The following is an 11429-nucleotide window of genomic DNA, read 5'->3' as shown; positions in this document are numbered from 1 at the left end:
GCACTCAAGAAGGGTCTGTGACCTCTAAGTCGCCAACCACACTGTCGCCTTCTACTGTCCCCAAAGCGTCTGAAAACAGCTGGACCAGGCCGTGTCCTACCGGACCTTACAAAGAACAATAAGAGGCCCATGCAGGATGCTTAGACTGTAGTGTGATTTTAAACCAACTCGTCCAGACTCGCTCTTGGAGAGAGTTGCAATTAGCATTTCCTAGGTGTGATTTAGAGGATCTCATAGTTTTCCGTTACAAACACAGGTCCCAGGTCCTGGTGACGCGGTTTATTGTGGCAACAGTTCCTGGCAACTACCCAGATGCGGACCGCTTCCAGCTGAGCCTGTTAGCGCGGGAGGTGGAGAGGAGCGGGGCGCGGGAGCGGGGCGCGGGAGCGGGGCGCGGGAGCGGGGCGCGGGAGCGGGGCGCGGGAGCGGGGCGCGGGAGCGGGGCGCGTGGAGGAGGCGCCCGGCGCAGAATGGGCTGTGGACAGTCCCAGCCCGCCGAGGACCAGAGACGCGTGCCCGGGCCCAAGAAGGGCTGGGAGGAGGGATCCAAGGTAAAAATCTTCATACTAATAAAAATTAAACAGACGTGAAGCCTTTAGCCCAAGAAGCCTATGATCCCCTCCCTCGCTTGGAGGCAGCTGGAGCGGAGTGGGTTGGAGCAAGGTTTGCCAAAGTTCACAGCCCTTTTAGGTAGGTAATAAGGTAATAAGTAATAATAGGTAATAATAATATAATAGATAATAATAATAAATAATATAATATATAATATAATATAATAATATTATACATATAATAATAATAATAATAAATAATAGGTAATAGGTAATAAGGTAGGTAATAGGTAATAAGGTGAACTGATTGGGTGCAACTTTATTCTGCCAGTGTTTAGCTGGTGTCTAAGTCAGGATTGTCTATGTCTATATCTACAAATAAATGTCGATGCGTGGTCACACCCGGAGCAGAGGCAGAAACTGTGGTTTGAGCAGTGCTTTCTGCCCCCAGCTGGGGTTGGCCCTGATAATCAGGGGAAGATGGGAATTCCTGAAAGTGTTCATGGCTACCGGAAAATGGGCTGTTTGGCAGTTACTTAGAGCTGGGACCGTCTGACTGCATACTCTTGCTTCACAGATGAGGACTCTGAGGCCCAGAGGGGTGGAAGAATTGCCCAGCTGGCCTGCGAGCAGAGCTAGAGTAGAATCCAGTTTTCAAGGGTATCATTCCAACACTGTTTTCACTATGACTCAATGTTGCATACCTGTGATTCTTCCAGAGACATTCAGGGGAATTTTTCCAGAGTGGGGCATAGAGCAATGGGTTAGTTGTGGCAGAAATGAGGTCGATGAGTTCTTCCCATCCTTTGCATACTGAAGATTCCATGCACAGAACTAGGAACCACCAAGGGCCCATTCCAGTGACATTACTTTCAAAGATAGGGCTGCCAAATAATTTGCCATCAAAACCATATGTTTAAGAGTGAAAGGGAACCCCATTCATACACTTTCTCAGACAGTCTGACTGAAGCCCAGCTTGCTGGGACTTAGGACCACCTTTCCTAAAGGGCATTTGTGGAGCAGCAGTTTTAAAAGCACCTGTGTTCGGCCAGGAGTGCAAAGACCAATTATCCCAGCTATGTGGGAGGTGGAGCTAAAGCAAAAAGGACTGGGAGAGTGGCTCAAGTACTAGTTCAAACTCATACCACCATCAACAAAAACACAAAAAAAACTTTGTCTCAGCAGACACTGTGCCACATGTACAGTGCATCTCCTGGGCTCCTAGAGTATATTTTTAAAATAAACCCAAGTCTAGCAAAAGCTAAGACTCCAGGCTTAATACCTGATGCTCTGAGGGAAGCCTGCACCAAATGCTGCCTGTCTGAACACTATGTTTTGCTTTCTGTCCCTAAACTGCCACTTAGCTCTTCTGGGTCTTTCTGCCTCTCCCGTTACCATGATAACCATTCTAGCCCCATACTGCCACCTGTCCTGTACAAAACCCTTTAGGAGTGGGCCCCATCCTTTCTCTCTAATATCATTTCCACTGCCTGTCCCTGTCACTCACGGACTCTTGGGTCTGCAAGACCAAAGGACTCGGTGTGCTTGGATCTTCCAGGCATCCTCACACCTCCATGCCTTTCCCAATGCTACCCCTCTTCCTAGAATGTCATCCCTGCATCCTGTCCCTTGTTGGGATGCTGAGCTCTTAATTCATCTTTTAGTACTAAGCCACCAAACAGCCAAAATGACACACCCTATTGGTACATATCTGTTTAAACATCTTTTTCCTCTATAGACTTAACGGGGTTCCTGAGAATAATCTGGTCATTTTTGTTATTATTCATTAATGCTTTGAACTAATATATAGAGTTCTTCTCTCTTCCTTTTTCCATTTTTTATACACTTATTTATTTTGTAGGAATGATTATAGTAGACTTCAACAGAAAATTTTCACTGTTCGCATTTCTTTTCTGGTTATTATCATTTGTTCCATCACATGGTTATTCCTTTCTTTTGTTGTTGTTGTTGTTTTGGTTTTTGGAGGGGTTTTTTTTATTCTTTTATTCACATGTGCATACATTGTTTGGGTCATTTCTCCCCCCTGCCCCCCTCCTTCACCCTTTTCCCCCTTCCTCCCTCAGTTCCAGCCAGGCAGGTCCTATTCTGCCTTTATCACTAGTTTTGTTGAAGAAAAGAGACATGCCTAATAAGGAAGACAAAGCATTTTTGCTAGTCGAGTTGAGGATAGCTATACAGAAATATTTCTAGCATTGCTTTCATGTACACGTGTTATGACCCATGGTGATTCATCTCTAACTGATCTTTACCCTGGTTACTGATCCCCTTCTCATGATAACCTCTGTTGCTTTAAGGTTTCTATATTAGCTCCTCTGGAGTGGGGACATCAAATGTTTTCATGTTTTGGGTTTTCTGCCTATTTCTATATCACCCAAATGTGCTCTCCCCTTATCATGTGATCCAAGTCCAACCACATTGCTGCATTTGCCCTAGATCTAAAGTCTGCATATGAGGGAGAACATATGATTTTGGGTCTTCTGAGTTTGGATGACCTCACTCAGAATGATGTTCTCTAGTTCCATCCATTTATCTGCAAATGATAAGATTTCATTCTTCTTCATGGCTGAGTAAAATTCCATTGTGTACAAGTACCACATTTTCATGATCCATTCATCAGTAGTGGGGCATCTTGGTTGTTTCCATAACTTGGCTATTGTGAACAGTGCCACAAAAACATGGGTGTACAGGTGCCTCTGGAGTAATCTGTGTTGTATTTCTTTGGGTATATCCCCAGGAGTGAGATTGCTGGATCATATGGCAGATCTATGTTTAGATTTTTAAAAAGCCTCCAAATTTTTTTCCAGAGTGGTTGTACCAGCTTGCATTCCCACCAGCAGTATAAGAAGGTTCCTTTTTCCCCACATCCTCACCAACACATGTTGTTGGTGGTGTTTTTCATGATGGCTATTCTAACAGGGGTGAGGTGGAATCTTAGTGTGGTTTTAATTTGCATTTCCTTTATGGCTAGAGATGGTGAGCATTTTTTCATGTGTTTTTTGGCCATTTGAATTTCTTCTTTTGAGAAAGTTCTATTAAGTTCAGTTGCCCATTTTTTAATTGGTTCACCTGTATATTCTGGTTATCAGTCCTTTGTCTGATGTGTAGCTGGCAAATTTTTTCTCCCACTCTGTGGGTGGTCTCTTCAGTTTAGAAACCATTTCTTTTTTTTTTTTCATTTTTCTTTTATTATTCATATGTGCATACAAGGCTTGGTTCATTTCTCCCCCCTGCCCCCACCCCCTCCCTTACCACCCACTCCGCCCCCTCCCTCTCCCCCCCCTCAATACCCAGCAGAAACTATTTTGCCCTTATTTCTAATTTTGTTGTAGAGAGAGTATAAGCAATAATAGGAAGGAACAAGGGTTTTTACTGTTTGAGATAAGGATAGCTATACAGGGAGTTGACTCACATTGATTTCCTGTGCGTGAGTGTTACCTTCTAGGTTAATTCTTTTTGATCTAACCTTTTCTCTAGTACCTGTTCCCCTTTTCCTATTGGCCTCAGTTGCTTTAAGGTATCTGCTTTAGTTTCTCTGCGTTAAGGGCAACAAATGCTAGCTAGTTTTTTAGGTGTCTTACCTATCCTCACCCCTCCCTTGTGTGCTCTTGCTTTTATCATGTGCTCATAGTCCAATCCCCTTGTTGTAGAAACCATTTCTTTTGATGTGCAGAAGCTTTTTAATTTTATGAAGCCCCATTTGTCCATCCTTTCTCTTAGTTGCTGGGCTGATGGGGTTGTGTTGAGGAAGTCCTTGCCTATACCTATTAGTTCCAGAGTGTTTCCTGCTCCTTCCTTTAGTAACTTCAGAGTTTCAGGTCTGATATTTAGGTCCTGATCCATTTTGAGTTGATACTAGTACAGGGTGATAAACATGGATCTAGTTTCAGTTTCTTGCAGATGGACAACCACTTTTCCCAGCAATATTTGTTGAAGAGGCTGTCTTTTCTCCATCGTATATTTTTGGCACCTTTGTCAAAAATGAGGTGGGTATAGTTGTATGGATTCATATCTGGACCTTCTATTCTGTTCCACTGGTCCTCATGTCTGTTTTTAAGCCAGTACCATGCTGTTTTTATTGCAATTGCTTTGTAATATAGCTTGAAATTGGGTGTTGTGATACCTCTAGCAGTGCCTTTTTTGCTGAGTATTGCCTTGCCTATTTGCGGTCTCTTGTGTTTCCAAATGAACTTTAGAGTAGATTTTTCTATTTCTGTGGTGAAAGTCATTGGCATTTTGATGGGAATTGCATTAAACATGTAGACTGCTTTCGGTAGTATAGCCATTTTTACTATGTTGATTCTACCAATCCATGAGCACAGGAGATCTTTCCATCTTCTGTAATCTTCCTCAGTCTCTCTCTTCAAGAGTATGTAATTCTCCTTGTAGAGTTCATTCACATCTTTTGTTAAATTTACTCTTAGGTATTTGATTTTTGGGGGGACTATTGTGAATGGAATTATTTCCATATATTTCTTCTCAGTTTGTTTGCTATTGGTGTATAGAAAAGCTAATGATTTTTGTAGGTTGATTTTGTATCCTGCCACCATACTGTAGCTGTTTATGGTGTCTAAGAGTTTTTGGGTGGAGTTTTTTGGGTCTCTAAGGTATAGGATCATATATATCATCTACAAATGAGGATATTTTGACAGTTTCTTTACCTATTTGTATTCCTTTTATTTCTTCTTCTTGCATAATTTCTCTGGCTAGGAATTCCAGTACTATGTTGAATAGGAGTGGGGATAGTGGGCACCCTTGTCTCATTCCTGATTTTAGGGGAAATGGTTTCAGTTTTTCACCATTAAGTTTGATATTGGCTGTAGGTTTATCATAAATAGCCTTTACAATGTTGAGGTACATTCCTTCTATTCCTAGTTTTCTTAGAGCTTTTATCATGAAGTTGTGTTGGATCTTGTTGAAGGCTTTTTCTGCATCTATTGAGATGATCAAGTGGTTTTTGTCTTTGCTTCTAGTAATGTGCTGTATTACACTTATAGATTTGTGTATGTTGAACGATCCCTGCATCCCTGGGATGAAGCCAACTTGGTCATGGTGAATGATCTTTCTGATGTGTTGTTGGATTCGTTTTGCCATTATTTTATTAAGGATTTTTGTATCAATATTCATTAAGGAAATTGGCCTATAATTCTCCTTTTTGGAGGTGTCTTTGTCTGGTTTTGGGATGAGAGTAATATTGGCTTCATAGAATGAGTTGGGCAGTGTTCCTTCACTTTGTATTTTGTCGAACAGTTTAAGGAGAGTTGGTATTAGTTCTTCTTTAAACACCTGATAGAATTCAGCAGTGAATCCATCGGGTCCTGGACTTTTCTTTTTTGGGAGGCTCTTGATGGCTGCTTCAATTTCTTTTTGTGTTATAGATCTATTCAGGTGATTAATATCTTCTTGGTTCAGTTTTGGGTGGTTGTAAGTTTCTAGAAATCTGTCCATTTCTTCAAGATGTTCAAATTTATTAGAATATGTTCTCAAAGTAGTCTCTCATGATTTCCTGGATTTCTGTGGTGTTTGTTGTTATCTCCCCTTTTGTGTTTCTGATTTGGGTTTTTTCTCTCCTCATTTTAGTCAGGTTTGCCATGGGTCTGTCAATCTTATTTATTTTTTCAAAGAACCAACTTTTTGTTTCATTGATTCTTTGTATGGTTTTTTGGGTTCCTATTTCATTGATTTCAGCCCTTATTTTAATTATTTCTTTCCTTCTGCTTGTTTTGGGATTTGCTTGTTCTTGTTTTTCTAGGAGTTTGAGCTGTAGTAGATCTCATTGATTTGAGATCTTTCTGTCCTTTTAATATATGCACTCATGGCTATAAACTTTCCTCTTAGGACTGCCTTTGCTGTGTCCTATAGGTTCTGGTAGGCCATGTTTTCATTTTCATTAACTTCCATGAACCTTTTAATTTCCTCTTTTATTTCATTAGTGACCCATTCATCATTGAGCAATGGTTCAGCTTCCAATTGTTTACATGTTTTTTACTGCTATTTTTGTTGTTGATTTCTAGTTTTAATGCATTGTGGTCAGATAGAATGCATGGGATTATTTCTATTTTCTTATATTTGCTGAGGCTTGCTTTGTGCCCTAAGATATGATCAATTTTGGAGAAGGTTCCATGGGCTGCTGAGAAGAATGTGTATTGTGCAGAAGTTGGAATAAATATTCTGTAGACATCGGCTAGGTCCATTTGATCCATGGTGTGGTTTAGTTCCAGAATTTCTTTATTAATTTTTTGTTTGGATGACCTATCTATTGGTGATAGGGGAGTATTAAGGTATCCCACTATCACTGTGTTGGAGTTTACATATGATTTTAGGTCCTTCAGGATATGTTTGATGAAACTGGGTGCATTGACATTGGGTGCATATAGGTTGATAACTGTTATTTCCTTTTGGTGTATTTCCCCTTTTATTAGTATGGAATGTCCTTCTTTATCTCGTTTGATCAATGTAGGTTTGAAGTCTACTTTGTCCAAGATAAGTATGGCTACTCCTGCCTGTTTTCTGGGACCATTGGCTTAGTAAGTCTTCTTCCAGCCTTTCACTTTCAGCCAGTACTTATTTCTGTCAATGAGATGGGTCTCCTGTAGGCAGCAGATTGTTGGATCTTCCCTTTTAATCCAGTTTGCCAGTCAGTGTCTTTTAATGGGGGAATTTAGTCCATTAACATTCAGTGTTAGTATTGATAAGTACATAGTGATTCCTGTCATGTAGTTGTCTTTGTTGATTAAGAGTTTGATTATGTGTATCTGAAACAGTGTTACTCCTTACTTTCTTGCCTTTTCTTCTCCTGTGCTTTGATATTGCCTGCCCTTTCATGGTTTTGTTTGCTTTCATTTTCTGTGTGCAGAACTCCTTGGAGAATCCTTTGTAGTGGTGGCTTGGTGGTCATGTTTCTGCTTATCATGGAAGACTTTTATTGCTCCATCTATTTTGAATGATAGTTTTGCTGGGTAGAGTATCCTAGGGTTGAAGTTATTTTCATTCAGTGCCCGGAAGATCTCACCCCATGCTCTTCTTGCTTTTAATGTTTCTGTTGAGAAGTCTGCTGTGATTTTGATGGGTTACATTTGTATGTTATTTGTTTTTTCTCTCTTACAGCCTTCAATATTCTTTCCCTAGTTTCTGTATTTGTTGTTTTAATGATGATATGTCATGGAGTAGCTCTATTTTGGTCAGGTCTGTTCGGTGTTCTGGAGGCTTCTTGTACCTGAATGGGCATAGTTTTCTCTAGATTTGGGAAATTTTCTGTTATTATTTTGTTGACTATATTACACATTCCTTTTGCTTGCACCTGTTCTCCTTCCTCAATGCCCATGATTCTCAGGTTTGGTATTTTGATGGAGTCAGTGAGTTCCTGCATTTTCTTTTCACAGGTCTTGAGTTGTTTAATTAATAGTTCTTCAGTTTTTCCTTTAATTTCCATTTCATCTTCAAGTTCTGAGATTCTGTCTTCTGTTTGTTCTATTCTGCTGGAATGGCCCTCCATTTTGTTTTGTATTTCTGTTTCATTCTTTTTTTTGAGGTTTTCCATATCATGGGTTACTTCTCCTTTAGTATTGTCAATTTTTACCCTTAATTCATTTATCTCTCTGCTTATGGTGATCTTTGTTTCAGTTTGGTGTTTGTTTAGGGCTTCTATGATTTCATTTATTTGTTTCTGTGTTTTCTGATATTCTTGAGTTTTGTCCTCTTGGAATTTCTTGAGTGCCTCCTGTACATTTTGGTTGACCATGTCTAGTGACATCTCTATGAAATTCTCATTAATTACTTGTAGAATTTCTTCTTTCAGGGTGGTCTTGTGTTCTTTGTTGGGTTCCTTGGTATAGTTTATCTTTGTTTTGTTGGAGTCTCTGTCTGGGTATCCCATTTTCTTCATTTTGCTCTAAATCCTGTACTATTTTATTTTGGGGGGAAGAATGGTTTCCATCCCTTTTTCTTCTTCCCATATTTCCTCTAGGTACCGATTCTGTCCCTGGACTATGTGTAATTTGGTATTAACTGGGTTACAATATTAATAATAACAAAATCATTAGAGAAGGTTAAAAAAGAGAAAGAGAAGGGAAGATAAAAGGAAGAGAGAAGAGAGAAAAAAAGGAAAGAAATAAAGGAAAAAGAAATGGGAGAGATGGTGGGTGATCAAACAGAAAACCAGGCTGCCAAACCCTTAAAGAAGGGAGAAAAAAAATCACCAGTTCTGGAACAGTAGGATTGCAGGCTTAGTTGTTTTTAGTTCTTTAGTGTCCAGTCCAGTCTGTGAGTGTCTATTAGGCACACTTGGAGCCCTCTACTGGCAGCCCAGCGGTAGCCTGGTTGAGAGGTTATCTGGGAAGCCTGTAGAGCTGGGGCAGCTCCATATAGGGAGCAGGGTTCCTGGCAATCTTGGGGGTGCATCTGTCTCACACCAGGATGGTGCCTGTCCCAGCAGGGCGGGGCTCCAGTTGTTCCACATGGATCTGGAGCCAGGCAGGGCCTGATGGGTAGGGTGGATTCTGGTCGTGGCTGGGGCTCAGCAGGGCCTGAAGGGCAGTGGGCTGCAGGGAGGGGCGGGTATCCCGGCCAGCTGTGGGACCGGCTCCAGGCTGGGGTCTGGCGCAGACTGGTGGCGGGATCCGGGTGGTCATGGGTCAGTGGCATGGCCAAGGGGCAGATATTCCGGCGTGGTGTGGCCAGCGTGGCTGAGGGATGGGTATCTCGTAGTGTGTGGGTCTGGAGCAGAGCTGTGGCCCGGTGCAGCCCGAGGGGCGGAGAGCCGGGCAGAACAGAGCAGCAGCTCTGCAGACCTATGGGGCAGGGACTTGGCAGCCAGCTGTTCTTATATTAGATCATGGTGTGGTGAGGCCTTCCACGATCTAAGTCTTTAGAGTGCCATGTTTCTCGCTGTCCCTGGAGCTTTACCTCAGTCAGGGGTGTCTCCAGCTTCTCTGCAGGACCTCTGGGTCAGCTCACCAGGTCTACAGCTCTGTCTCCATCGCCATCTTGGATCTTCCCCCACATGGTTATTTCTGAAAATAGTTTTGTTGTGTAGAGCCAGAGGGAGTCCCTAAAAAAGCAGTAATCCCCTCCAAATTCAAAATGCACTAGATTCCTCTAGATCAAGTTACCCCAAAGGCTGGGAGGATTCCTGGGTTTTTTTCCTGAATTTACTGTCCAAGATGGTCACTGCCCTGCTTGGATTTTTGTTCAAATCTCCCTGGATCCTTTCTCCACTTCTCTTCCTACCTGTATTCTGCTTCATGAGGAAGTACCTAATCTTCCACATGACCTCCAGGCTGATTTTTGTAGAGTAAAATTGGATATGTCAGTCCTCTACTGCAAAAAAGTCAACAACCCATCAGATGAGCATGTATACCTATGATCAAGAGTGTGACAGCCAGGGTCTGATTTCTGGCTTCATTGCTGATTAGTTGTCTGGCCTTGGCCAAGTTCTTTAACCTCTCTGTGTCCCACATTTCTTATCTGTAATGATGGTACAAGAAGTACTTTATAGTGTTGTCATGAGAACTAAATTAATACAGTTCACATAAAGTGCTTATACAGTGCCTAGCATAGAGTAAGTGCTTAAAATAAGTCATTATGACTGTTGATATAAGATAAATCCTAAATCCTTAGCATGCTCATCCTTGATCTGACTCCTGCCACTTTTCCAGTTTTGTGCCTCCACACAGGTACCTTCTTCCTTGAGCCTATTCTGCTTTCATCTCCATGTGTTTGCACCTGCTGTTTTCTCTCTGTTGAGACTTTTCCTTCCACTTTTCTGAGGTCACATGTTAAATCATATCCATCTTTCAAGACAATTCACAGACAGTTCTCCCTAAGCTCTCTGGACACCCCTTGCCCCTGCCACCACACTGACAGGATCTATCTCATACCTTCTCCTATCTGATTACAAAATGTTTTATTATATTTATTTGTTTTCATTTTGCTTCCCATCCTGAGCTATCACCTCCTTGAGGACAGGAACTATTTTTAATCTTTGTGTCCCTAGTGCTTACTGCATTGCCTCATGCAGACCAGGCACTAATGAGTGCTTCTTGAGTGACTGCATGCCCCCCTCCAACCTGGCTTCCCAGATTCCTTAGTTGTTCTTGTTTCCTAGTAGCATAACTAGACTAATGACAGTCTGCAAGGAGGAAATTCAATATTTAAATAATCTGAAAATAGACTCAGAGTCATCTCACACATGCACCTTCTCTTTCTGTGCCCAAAGCACTTGACTTTGGAAATCTGATCTGGGAAGGGTATGATTATTATTAATTAGCTAGTCTATAGCTATCAGAATAGCAATGCTTCCACTTTCATAAGTGCATCAGGCACAGAGTTCAGGAGACATACTCTGTCTTTAAAATGAGATGGACATGTTTGCCAGCATGCAATGTTGATCTTTCTTCATCCAACTTCAAGATATTCTGAATTAAACTTCTTGAGAATTGTCTATAGACTTTCTCTTCACTTTTACCTTAGTCTAAAGGAGTTAGAAAACACTGCAGAAAATAATGCACACAAATAAGAAAACATGGGAAACTTTTCTTACCTGGAGTAATGCTCTTCCATACAAATAACTCAAAGTCCCTGAAGAGAGAGATTAGATTACAGTGGTCAACCTCCAAGGACCCCTCATAGTTTTTCTCTAACACCTGATAAGATAATTCTTGCTTATTGTCTGGAAAAATGACTAAATTACCTTTTATAGTCCAACATTTAAGCATTCATATTCTTGTGTGGGTTTTTTTTTGGGGGGGGGAGAGCTGGTATTTGTTATTACATTTACTAGAAGTAAACTAGGAAAACAACCAAAACTTGAAGAACAGATTCTTCCCATAGGTCTATAGACAAATATATCTATAAAATGCA

At 41.3% G+C, this 11429-nt stretch overlaps 1 protein-coding gene across 1 annotated transcript in view; it reads left to right on the top strand.

The window, feature by feature from the left end:
• The first annotated feature begins 428 nt into the window (after positions 1 to 428).
• The window catches only part of Stmnd1 (stathmin domain containing 1), a 33173-nt gene continuing 22172 nt past the window's right edge, over positions 429 to 11429 (top strand). Inside the window, exon 1 of the mRNA XM_020154686.2 lies at positions 429 to 551. Within this exon, the coding sequence (XP_020010275.1) occupies positions 471 to 551 (81 nt within the window). The 5' untranslated portion in view covers positions 429 to 470. The remainder of the gene's footprint in view (positions 552 to 11429) is intronic.

The sequence above is a fragment of the Castor canadensis genome, chromosome 8, assembly GCF_047511655.1.
Source record: "Castor canadensis chromosome 8, mCasCan1.hap1v2, whole genome shotgun sequence".
NCBI classification, from domain to species: Eukaryota; Metazoa; Chordata; class Mammalia; order Rodentia; family Castoridae; genus Castor; species Castor canadensis.
The sequence above is the reverse complement of the archived record's forward strand: the minus strand, read 5'-3'. Positions and strand labels throughout refer to the sequence as shown.